The sequence below is a fragment of the Chionomys nivalis genome, chromosome 13 (assembly GCF_950005125.1).
Source record: "Chionomys nivalis chromosome 13, mChiNiv1.1, whole genome shotgun sequence".
In the NCBI taxonomy this organism is placed as follows: domain Eukaryota; kingdom Metazoa; phylum Chordata; class Mammalia; order Rodentia; family Cricetidae; genus Chionomys; species Chionomys nivalis.
In genome coordinates, this window is record NC_080098.1 from 72,299,277 (window position 1) to 72,311,748 (window position 12,472).

Consider the following 12,472-nt stretch of genomic DNA (forward strand, 5'->3'; position numbering starts at 1 on the left):
CACTTGCTAGTTTATCCTAAAATGCTCTCGAGTATGTAGCGGACATAAATTCAGTTTTAACGCGGTTAATGATTTTAGATCCTTCCGGCCAGGAGTTTGTACTCAGTCAGCAAGGCGCTTTGAGGGAAGTTGAAGGATGTGGGTTGCATTGCTCTCTGCCTCCCTTTTCCACCATGTCCATTTCCAGGACCAAACTTTTCCCACCTTCCCATTCCAAAGCTGATTCTTCCTTGTAAAATAAAACATAGAAAACAGCTCAGGCAATAGCATCCTAGCCAGGGTTCTCCTTCTGGCTAGCACTGGGCAGCCTCTTAGGATACTTTGATTAAATGAAAGAAGGAAATCCTAGATAAAATGTTCATTTGGCACAAGTAGAAACAGTGACTCCCTGATTCCCAGACAAGGTGAAGGTCCCACCTATGCTGGGAACAGAATCGTGTGTGTGTGTGTGCGTGTGTGTGCGCGCATGTGCACACACACGCACACACACACACAGTAGTACTAGTTTGTCACTGGTGATAACCAAACAGTGGCTTTCTGTTTGAGGTTCCTAGTATAACGCCTAGCACAGGGTCAGGGCTCAATAAACTCCTGTTGAATTTGTAGGTCACACTTTAAGTCAAACAGTTTTGGCTCTCAGTAGCAAAGCAAAACAAAAACAAAGGTTTGAGGGCTGGAGAGATGGCTCAGCTAAGAGGACGCACAGTTTTTGTAGCTTGCTGGAGTTCGGCTCCTAGTGTCTATGTGATGGACTAACCTGACTCCATCTCGAGTTAAAAGCCATTTTGTTATAAGGTCTGAGTAACGTCATTTTTATTTGCTGCAAATTTCAAGTTGACAGTGCTTTAAGCTGTTTCTGGAATCTGACATGCTCCCTACCCTATGGAGTTTGACTCGTACCTCCACCTACCCTATCCTGATAAGGCTTTCTGCCAAGGAGTCTTAAGATATCTTGAGATGTTCTGCCAGGATGATCTGCCAAATAAGTCTGCTGTCTGCTTCTGTAAAATTTGCTTGCCAAGTCCTATGTCACCAAATTCCTCTGAAAATCCCCAGTGTGTACTTTTTTTTCCCCACAAAAGAGGCCTGAAAAGTTACCGCACACCACTCTCTCCAGTCCCGCTTTGAGAAGCAGTCCTGGCCGTCGGGAGGAAAGCTGGCTTGGCTGACTTTAAACTGGGTGGTGGTTTTCATTCTCGCTCAGTGGGATCAGCACATGCAGCATGGCTCACAACTGCCTGGAAGTCCAGCCCAGGGGGATCTGACACTGCTGGCCTCTGTGGACACTTACATGTTCATACCCACACACAGACATGTACATACTTCAAAGACAAAGGCCCGCATCACAGAAGCCGAAGACTGGAGAGCAGACTGTGAAGTCTGCAGGTCCTGCCTCGGTCATTCCCGGGAGTCACGGATGCTGTTCTGGGACAAGGTCACAAAGGCTCTATTTCAGTTACTGCCAAAGGACGCAGGGCTGCATATGATCATTCTCGGTCCCTTCCCAGAGTACGAGCATCAGTCATAGCGAGGCCCTGAGCTGCTTCTGTGTGTCAACCACCTCATCCAGGAAAGGGGTGGAAGTGAAGTCATCAAAGACTGAGATCCTGGCTTTGAGTGACAGCTACTGCTATCTGCCATCTCTGATCTGAGTTTCAGGTGTGGGGACTGGAAGTCCCTGCTCACAAAGAACTTTTATATAGAAAATTCCAGATATGCACACCAATCCTCCCTCAACCCAATCTAACAAGTAACTCTTCCGTTAGTGTTCAGATCCCAGACTCCTCCTTCACCAAGGGTGTCTGGATGAGACTGGTTGGCAGAGACCCTGGAGTGGAGTTTCTGTGAGCTGTGAGGGAAAGCTAAAACCAGAACTCCTCTGGGTCCTGCCTGTCTTCTCTAGCGTTCTACAGCACACCCTGATGGTTGTGGACGCGTGGCCGTCTGAGTCAGTCACAGCTGCTGGCCCTGAGGCTGACTAGGGATTGTCTTGACACTTGTATGTCAGTCCAGCTAAATTCAGGGATGGGTGACAAACTGGGGCCTGTGCCATGTAATCCAAATGTAGATACTGCCACCCCAAGAAGTTCCCTGGGCTCAGGAGGGCACCTCTCTCACCCAGCCTTTCCTTTTCCTTTGCCTGTGACCACTAGATGGCTAAAGTCTGTCTCTCTTCAGTAAGAAGTGGCAGAGATGACTCTGAACCTCAGCCCCGCCCCCACCCTCCTGACCAGTACCCATGTGTTCCCACCTATAAACATGTTCAGTACCCCTCTGCACTCCGGGCAAACTATAAATATTACTCTTTCAGAAAAAATATATAAGTTTTTGAGGCCTAAAGGGCATTTATCAAGTAAGATGTCAGTGCAACCAGCTCTGAGGGACGTTATATCCCTCCCCACCCCTCCTTCTAGTCTCACTTCAAGACACAGGGCAGTCTTGTGAAAACACATCTGCAGCCACCGAGAAAGCTGGCAACCGAGCAGCCACGGAGGGCTGAATCACATTAAATCTCCCCCAGAAGACTGCCAGTATTTAATCTGTCTCTAAGTTTCTTAATAGATCCAGAGTTGTCCAAAAAGGGCGTTGGAAGGTGTGTGTGTGTGTGTGTGTGTGTGGCTGAAACCCACTTCCCTCCCTATTGTAAATTGAAACCAGGGCCTTTCCAGAGCTAGGCAAGTGCTCTTCCCAGCCCACAGGCTTAGAGAAGCTGCAGAAATCCTGGAACTGTCACATAGAGCACGTGACCAAGAAGACTAATTACAAAAAAGTTACTCAAGTCACCAGACAACCGAGAACAACAGCCAAATGGCAAAACCAATGAACTGCTCAGGAGGCAGAAGCCAGTTCAATCCAAGTTCAAGGCCAGCCGGGTCAGTTAGGGCTGCAAAGGAAGCCCCTGTGTCAGAAACACAAACAAGCTGGGCAGTGGTGGCTCACGCCTTTAATCTGAGGATCTCTATGAGTTCAAGGCCAGCCTGGTTTACAGCCTGAGTTCCACAAAGTGACCCGGAGAAACCCTGTCTCAAAAACACAAACCAAAACAACAAACAAACAAACAAACAAACAAACAAACAAACTCTAGTGATGAGTGGGTAATCTGTTTCCTAAAACTGCCACTCTAGACTTTTAAAGTTCAATTTTAAATAAAAAAAAGTGATGAGCCACACAAATACATGAGATGGGTCATACTGAGGATGCTGGACTCACGAACAGGCTTTGGTGTCTGTTCTCAGTGTGTTTGAAAGCTAAAGGAAATTAGGCTGAAAATAAGCCTCGAGTATGTGCTAGAAGAATATCCCAACCAGAGAATATCAGCAAAGAGACTCAGAGGGCTGGGGACGCAGCTCCACCAGCGGAGTGCTTTCTCAGCACACCTGGAAGTCCTGTGTTCCAGCTAGGAACTCCAGGGAAGGTAACAGGGTCAGAAGTTCAAGGTCATCTTCAACTGCGTAGCAAGCTCAAAGCCAGCTTGGGCTACCTTGTCTCAAAAAAGGGACTGTCTAAAAATCTGTGACTGGCCATGATGACACATGCCTTTAATGGCAGCATTTGGAGGTGTAGGCAGGTGGATTTCTATGAGTTTAAAGCCAGCCTGGTTTACATAACGAGTTCCAGTCCAGCCAGGGCTCCATAGTGACACCCCGTCTGTGCTGGCTGGATTTATGTTGACTTGACATAAGCTAGAGTCACAGTTAAGTCACAATTAGATCCTCAATTAAGAAGATGCCTTCATAAAATCAGGCTGCAGACAAGCCTGTGGGACATTTTCTTAGTGATTGATGTAGGAGGGCCCAGACCATTGTGGTCCTGGGTTCTATAAGAAAGCAAGCTGAGCAAGCCAGTAAGCAGCACCCTCCATGGTCTCTGCATCAGCTCCTGCCTCCAGCTCCTCCTGTTCGAGTTCCTACCCTGACTTCCTTCGATTATGAACAGTGAGGTGGACGTGTAAGCCAAGGGAACCCTTTCCTCCCTGGTCACGAGGTTTCATCATAGTAATGGTGACCCTAACTAAGAGACTGTCTCAAAATAACCAAAGACAAAGATGCAAAACTTTTGAGATAAAGTAGGGGCTAGAGGGAAATTCGGAACTTGTAATGGCTTGCATTACAAAGAAGATCTTAAATCATGAGCTGGAGAGATGGCTCAGCAGTTAAGAGCACTGTCTGCTCTTCCAGAGGACCCAGGTTTGACTCCCAGCAACCACATGGCAGCTCACAACTGTCTGTAGCTCCAACTGAGGGGAAATGGCACTCCTTTCTGGCCTGTGAGGACAGCAAGCATGCACATGGCGCACGGACAGACATGCAAACACACACAAAATAAAAGTCAATCATAAAAAAGATCTTTAACCAATAATCTAACCGTTCACAGAAAGGAACTAGAAAAAGAACAGCACACTGAATTGGAAGGAAGAAGGAAAATAAGGACTGGGGTCTGACTGTGATGGAATGCTTGCCTGACATACAGAAGGACCTGGGCACAAGAAGCTAAAGCAAACCAAAGAAAATAGGATCAGAATAAAGATAGTGAGATAGAAACTAGAAAAATAGAGTAAGTAATAAAATCCAAAGTTGGTATTTTAAAAAGAACAAAATTGACAACTGTTCAGTAGGCTGACAAAAACAGAAACATCTAGAGTCGGGGATGCAAGTGAGGTCACCATATGACAGAAATACAGAGCAAAAGGAAACCCTGAGCAATTGTGTCGGATAGAACAGCTTGCCCTGTGCTCTCTGCCCAGGCCTTCGTCACTGGGAGCAAGAGCGCCTCTCTTAAGGAACTGTTTGGAAGTGTTTGAGCCTACTAGGTCTGACCCCAAGTGCTTTTCCTGAGGCCCTCATGGAAGGGATTTTGGTTTCAGTCTCTTGGGCTTTCTCCCTAGATGAAAGTTAGCATAGACACACTCATGCCTATTTTAGGAAACAGTAGAGTAGATATTTTAAAAACTTTCTTTACTAATATAAATAAATAAATAAATAGATAAAATGAACATGAAGATGAGCGGGGACACGTTGACATGTTATGGCAGAGGGGAGGAGGCAGAGAAGGGAGGTCAAGAGTGTGTGAGTGAAACTGCCAAAGATAAGTGAAAAGTATTAAGAAAACTCCCTTTACCAGAAGCCACTGGTCAGGAGCCAGAGGATTTAAGTTTAAGGCCAGCCTGGTCTACAGAGTGAGTTCCAGGACAGCCAGGGCTACACAGAGAAACCCTGTCTCCAAAACAAACAAACGAAGATAGAAACAAGAAAAGCAAGTCATTCCTCCACATTTTATGCATTTTAATTCAAGTGTGGAGCCAAGCTTGTCCTGAGCCCCAGGACAAAGCCCTGAGTACCTGCACACGACCCGTTAGGATAGGGTGCACCCCTCCTCTCTGTGTGATTCCACCCAGCCGTGAACTCATCTGCACCTGCTCCCCAGCTGCTCTCCTCCCGGCAGAACTCACTCTCCAGCCATCTCTGCCTTTGGGACTCTGCTGAGCAGGCTTCCCAAACCTGCCTGGCTGGGTCCACGGCCCATTCACTGAGTCATTCAGGCCCTGCTCGGTGTTTGGATTTCCCGACTCTGGTCCAGCCCCAAGCCTTGCCTAAGCGGGTCCCACCCAGCGGACTTTTGCTTGTGTATTGTTGTTGTTTGTGAGGCTGGGCACGGAACTCAGGCCTTGTGTGTGTCAGGCAAGCCTTCAACCACGAACCACAGGTCCATCCACGTAGCTCAGGCTGACCCCAGCGTCTGAGTGTGGGGACTGAGGACTCGCACAACCACACCTGGCTCAGATGACTTCAGAGCAAGTGTTGGGTGCGTAGGGTCTGAAGTCGGCTGTGGCAAGGCTGATGCTCCCGCACAGGAGGAAGGAAGCTGAATTAGGGTTCTAAGGGATTCCTTTTAAAAAACGTGATCTGTCAAAACTTTGCCTAGATTGTCACCTTTGGAAATTGAGCACTGTGTGGCTTCCCTGTGTCAACCTCGCTTGTCTTCTCCCGAATTGTCTCCCATTTCCTCTGAATTTGGAGAAATCTTTCTGTTTTCCTATTCCAGAAACTGTACCAAGTATGGACACTTGACAAACATGTTTATGGAGCGGGGGAAAGATGGTCTTTAAAGAAACAGAGGGTCGGAAACAACTTCCTGTTTGCAGTGTACATTAAACTCAGTTCCTGGGAAACTAGAGACCTCAGTGAGATGGAACCCAGGACCCTATGCAGGCTAAGTAAGCATTAAACCACTGAGCTATAGAAGAGCCCACGGTCTGCCTCTCTTCCCTCCCTCCTTCCCTCCTTTCTTTCTGAAACAATTTTTAGATAGGATTATACCACATTGTCTAGGTTGATCTCAAATTCATCATGATCCTCCTGCTCCCAAATACCGGGATTTGCCTGTGGCACCACGACCATTTATACTACATGTCTACTTTTGAGACTCATTCACTCGAAAGGTCCCCCTGTGTGACCCTAGCTGGTCTGGAACTTGCTGTTAACTCAGGATAGTCTTTACACATGTGATGATTCTCTATCCTGGTCTCCCGAGTATGACAATTATAGCCTTGGGTCACCACATACATAAAAAACAACTTTCTATTTATTTACTTGTGTGTGTGTGTGTAGGTCAGAGGACAACTTGCTTGTGTCACTTTTCTCCTACTATTGATGGAACTTAGTCACCAGGGATGGCAGCAGCCCCCTTTTACTGCTGAGCCATCTCTCTGGCCCCTCCAGGGCACACCGCGCTGCTAGATTGTGGTTAAATCTACAGAGGGAGGCTGTTTACCCCGGCAAGGACTCATCACTTCCTGCTCACCTCATCTCACCTGGGTGAGCCCAGAGGCTGGCCTATACTGTCTAGCTCTGTGTAAAGAGGGTATTTGTTCAACAAAATTGCCTGATGATGCATTTCTCGGTGTGCTGTGTTAATTGATAATTGTATTACTACACACCCACCAGAGTGGCCAAACTTACACAGCCAACTGAAAACCGGTGAAGCCATGGAGGAGAAACAAGAACGCACACCCTTCTGACGGCTCTAAATTGGTGTAATCACGTAGGAAGCCAGTTTGGCCTTATTAGTGAAGTTGAAAGTATCCAGGCTCAGTTAGAAGACGGCTTGCTCAGCATGCACAAACATCCTCCCTCTGGTTCCCAGGCCCACCTAATCCAGGCATGCTGCACCTACATCCTCCATTCTAGCCTCAGGAAGTAGAGGTAGGAGGAAGCTGGCCTGGGCTACATGAGACCCTGCCTCAAGACAAAACCAAAACCCAAAGCACCAAGACAACAACAACAAACAGTACAGATGCATTTCAATGTCGTGAGCATGCCCCGGGTGTTCCAGGAGGGTGTACAAGTGTGCCCAGTCCTACACTGATTGTAGAAGCGCCAAGAAAATCCCCAGCACGATAGTGCACATGGCCATTCATGGTGATATTTATGGGACAGAGAACTTATGTCAGTGCATCCGTGGGGACTGAAGAGCAGTTCAAACACCACAGTGACTCTTAGGAAGCCCCCCAAAGATCAGAACAAAACCTTCACTCTGCTTGATTTCACAGACGTGTGATGAGAGCGAAAGATGTGTTTTTTGCATTTCTGGCTGTAAGGTTTAAAAGCAGCATGGATGCTGTATGGGATCCATAGCTAGAGGTTAAGGGTGTCAATGGAGAAGGGCTTGGCCTGGATCAGCTCTATGTGGGACTGGGCACTAGGGATCCCAGGTCCTGGTCCTCCCAGCTTCTCTGCTTTTCAGCATTCTTTCTACTGACCCTGCAGCTCTTTCTCAACTGCCCTCAACCCTGCCTGGGTCCGCTCAGCTGCCCTAGAGGCTCTCCCTGCTTCCTTCTCTGAATCCTCCAGCTTCTCCATTCTTTGAGCCTCAGTGGATCTCGGTGGAGACACTTGGAATCTTAACCAACAGGCCTCGGATGGAATTCATTCCTTCCTTGAACCAACCTTACTCTGGATGTCCTTGTTAAATGAAAGGAATCTCTGACATCCTGGGCCAGACAGCTTCACTTTCCACTGCCACAATACCAAATGCCCTTGCTGCTGTTACGTTCCTGCTGTGAGCCAGACACGGGTTTTCACAAATACGTGTGTGTTACGCGTACTTCTTTCTATTTGCGCATTGGACTTTCTCAACAATCCCAGCGTACGTAGCATTCTGATCCTGTCTAACAGGAAAACTGGAAGTTCAGCAGGAGAACTCTTCACACCCTGTCCCCACCTTGAGTCTTCACCCTGGAGCAGTTCATTCCTTGTCAGTCCAGAGACTGCAGTACCTGCGCCCTCTGTGTGTGGCCTGGCCTCCTCCCTGGAGTCCCACTCACATGTCCGTCCTTCGGTGTGGCCACAAGATGTATCTTTAAATCAATGGAGATTTTCTCTTGAGCACTTTAGCTCATGGAGACCTCATCATCTGGTGTCGCTGGCCTCCTCAACGCCCTGCGCTCCTGCCCACCTCCACAGCAGACTTGCATTCCTCATATGCCCCAGACAGCTCTTTGTCCCTGATGCTCCACTGACCCCCTTCCTGCTCCTCAGATGGCCCCACCTGAAGTCCTCATGTCCTCTACGTTGCCCTCGTGGCTCCAAGGAGGTTCAGCTCCAACTTCGCCCTCATTTTCAAGTCATTCTTTTCTGTTGCATCTTTCTGTGAGGCGTTGCCCTGCTCTGCTTCTTGAGGGCAAAAGCTGTGGCCGTCTGCTTGAGCTAGCCTTTCCTTAGTGCTGGCCATATTTAGGGGGGCAGCCTAGTAAATACAGGCCTACAAAAAGCCCCCAAACCCTGGTAAAACAAACTGGGAAGGAGTAATTTGAACTCTGTTTGCTAGGGATGGTGTCTGTGCTGTGAGAGAACAGGAAGGGTTAAAACAAAAATGGAGCCCCCACTGCACATTCTGTCACCAGCCGCTGGTGACACAGACCTTCTGCAGCCCTTCTGCCTAAATCACTGCTACATTCACTCTGACTGTATCCTGCACCAACCTTGTTTTCTTCTGAATGGCAGCTCCCTTGTTTAAGGCCCCTTCCCTTTGTGCTTATGCCAGTGACGCCTATGAATGTGTCCTACTGAGGGTTCTGAGGGAAGAGCAGACAGACTCTACATGCGGCCCACGGATTTCCCTCCCACACACACTCAGGGATGAGACCCGAGCCAGTCCGCCAGCGGAGAAGTCCACATAAAGAAACATCAAAACACAACGCTTATCTTCCATTAACTGGCCATCTAGTTCTAGTCGCTGCGAAGATCTACGGTCCCTAAAGCCCCGCCCCTTGTCTTTTCTGGTCGCTTCTCTATGGTACACAGCCGCGGGATAAAACGATACACGGGTCCGGAGTTCGCACACCACTCCTCTTTTCTTCTGGGACACCGTGCATGTCAAAGTTAAAATACTAATACAAGCTATATTCTTTCCCCTCTTCCAACCAACCTGTCTTTTATCAGTTTAGTTTGCAGGCCTCCTCCTACCTATAAACCATGGGATGGACGTCAGCGTGACTGTTGACAATCAGACCAGGGCTTCCGGAACTTACTGTAACTTGGTGGTGGGAGAGAGCAGGCTCACGCTAACAAGCTCGCTTGCCTCCCCCATATTGTGCTAGCTCCAAAGGTGTGTTCTGCTCGTGAGGTGACCGTGGAGCCCAAGGATTACTGAGTCCTGCTCAGGTAGGCTTCCTGTCTTTCAAAGCTCTCGGTGCCCCGTGCCAATTAAGGAGGACTCAAGCCCAGGTTCCCAGGAGGCAGAGCATTGAAGCAAGCTCAGGGACTGGCCTGGCTCCCTGGCCACCTGTGGCACCCAGCCCTGAGACTAAGAGTATTAATCACTCAGTTCTTGGCTGAGGACACAGATTTGCGTAAGTAGGCTGTCCTGGGCAGGCTCCTGGGCCACATTCCACCCGGGCTCAGGACCCATTCAAGTTTCTGCTACCTCCCTGGGGTCTGAGGCCCCTGCTCTTCCCCTGTCCAGATCTTGGGGGAGGACCCTAAGGGTAAATCCTGAAGCTTGGTGTGAGTCCAGGGGCAAAAAGGGAGGAGGGTAGAACTTGTTTCCCGAGTGACGGGAGCAGTCCAGATCAGCAGGAGACCTGGAGAGACACTTCAGGTTTACCAACTAGAGGAGTCCAAGTCGGGGGTGGGGGGAAACAATGGGCTTAAAGCGTGCCCATTACAGAACTAACATTCTCGCTGTGGCTCAGGGAGTCCACGGCTCCTGTTACTGAACTTGCCAGACATGAAGACAGCAGGTTCCCTGGTCCCCCTTCAGCCCTGCTCACCTGGAAGGCTGCGTTGCTGCGTCCTTGGTTGCCCGGGGCTGTTGGCCTCAACTCCAAGCTCACTTCGGGGCCACTGGGCTCAGAATTCTTTCCCTGTTCTGACCTGGACATCCTCTGCCTGAGAGTGAACACTGCCTCTGCTATGCCACAGGGCCACCTGCTGCTGCCTCAGTTTGGAAACCCTTCCAGCAACCTTTTAAATGATTTGAGCTGTAACCTGGTTGGGGTGGGGCAGGCGGGGCGGGCAGGAGGGCGGGGTGAAGCCTCTCTTTGAGCACGCCCACCACCTTCCTCTTTCCAGGGATGCCCAGCATTGACTTTCCATCACAAACGGGAACCTCCATTTACTCTGTAGCCCTTTGCAAAATCGTCCACTTCCTGTGGATGGCGTTGGGGCCTAGGCAGGTGTTGCTGCATCAATGCCAGGCACACAGGCACGTGATAGGTGCAATATCAAGAAAGACAGTAAAAGGATGAGGAGAGTAGGTGCAGGTCTGGCCTGAAAATTTTCTCACTGCCCCCTGCTTCGGACTGAGGATTTCAAAACCCCAAGAACAGAAATGCAGAGGTGTGCCACTTGTGTGGAAGGGGACTGACTGTTCCCTCCCTGATAATACCCTTCCTAGTGTTTTAAATGAACCACTCACTGTATAGCTTCTTCCTCTTTTCCCTTTTCCTTTTCTTCTCCTCCTCCTCCATTAGTCTTTTGTTTGTTTGTTTGTTTTGGTTTTTTCTTTCGAGACAGGGTTTCTCTATAGCTTTGGAGACTGCCCAAGCCTGTCCTGGAACTAGATCTTGTAGACCAGGTTGGCCTTGAACTCACAGAGATCACTTGCCTCTGCCCAGTGCTGGGATTAAAGGCGTGTGCCACCACCGCCCAGCTTCCTGCATTACTCTTATCATGTAGTTTCTCCTGAGTGAAAAACTAGAATTATAAAATTTAATACTGCCCGGTGGTGGTGGCACACACCTTTAATCCCAGCACTCGGGTAGCAGAGGCAGGTGGATCTCTGTGAGTACAAGGCCAGCCTGGTCTACAGAGTGAGTTCCAGCACAGGCACCAAAGCTATACAGAGAAACACTGTCTTGAAAAAGCAAAATAAAAATAAAATTTAATACTGGGAGACAGTGGACATAAGAATTGGAGAGAAACTCTTCCTAGAGGCCGTATATAGATGGGGTTTTATGAATCATTGCTAAATTGTCCTTTGCATGACGTTGATTTTTCTAAGGAGTCCATGGCTTTTATTTTCACAGATAGACCCTAGATAATGCTTAGGGGGCCAGCCAAACTTATTGTGTAGCTTCAGTTCCTGGCTGCCCCTTTCTCAAGTCACCAAACTGCAGTTTAAGAGCTAAATCCAACTTACTGCCCATTTTCAGATGGCCTAGGAGTTAAGGGTGTGTTTTAGGTCATTGAATAATTGAAAAATAGTTAAAGGGAAGAATATTTCACTATTTTTATTTTATTTATTTTTTTAAATATTATTTATTTATTATGTATACAATATTCTTTCTGCGTTATGCCTGCAGGCCAGAAGAGGGCACCAGACTTCATTACAGATGGTTGTGAGCACCATGTGGTTGCTGGGAATTGAACTCAGGACCTTTGGAAGAGCAGTCAGTACTCTTAACCGCTGAGCCATCTCTCCAGTCCACTATTTTTATTTTAAATCAATGTTTTTAGACTTGAACACCAAGTACTGGGCTTGCACCCTTACACCCTTACATGCATGTGTCCTAGGGTGTCCTGGTTGATTGCTGGCGTGGTTCAAATGTAACTGGCCCCCATAATCTCATACGGAGTGGCACTATTAGCAGGTGTGGATTTGTTGGAGTAGGTGTGGCCTTGTTGGAGGAAGTGTGTCACTGTGGGGTGGGCTTTGAGGTTTCCTATGCTCAGGATACTGCCCAGTGTCTCAGTCAACTTCCTAACGCCTACAAGGTGTAGGACTCTCACTGTGTTCCTGCAACACCATGTCTGCCTGCACGCTGCCTTGATCCCCACCATGATGAGAATGGACCAAACCTCTGCAACTGTAAGGGACTCCCTCAATTAAACGTTTTCTTTATAAGAGTTGCCGTGATCATGGTGTCTCTCATAGCAATAAAAACCCTAACTAAGACAGTTACCCTCCCCCCACGGCCTCATTGTGCCATCCACCCTCCAGCTGATTGCCATCCTTTCTCCAGTTATCTTTC

General features: G+C 48.4%; 1 protein-coding gene across 1 annotated transcript in view; it reads right to left on the bottom strand.

Annotated features, from left to right (window-relative positions):
- The window catches only part of Slc28a3 (solute carrier family 28 member 3), a 50,754-nt gene extending 40,373 nt beyond the window's left edge, over positions 1-10,381 (bottom strand). Inside the window, exon 1 of the mRNA XM_057787886.1 lies at positions 10,271-10,381. Coding sequence (XP_057643869.1) covers positions 10,271-10,381 — 111 coding nt within the window. The remainder of the gene's footprint in view (positions 1-10,270) is intronic.
- Positions 10,382-12,472: the final 2,091 nt, after the last annotated feature.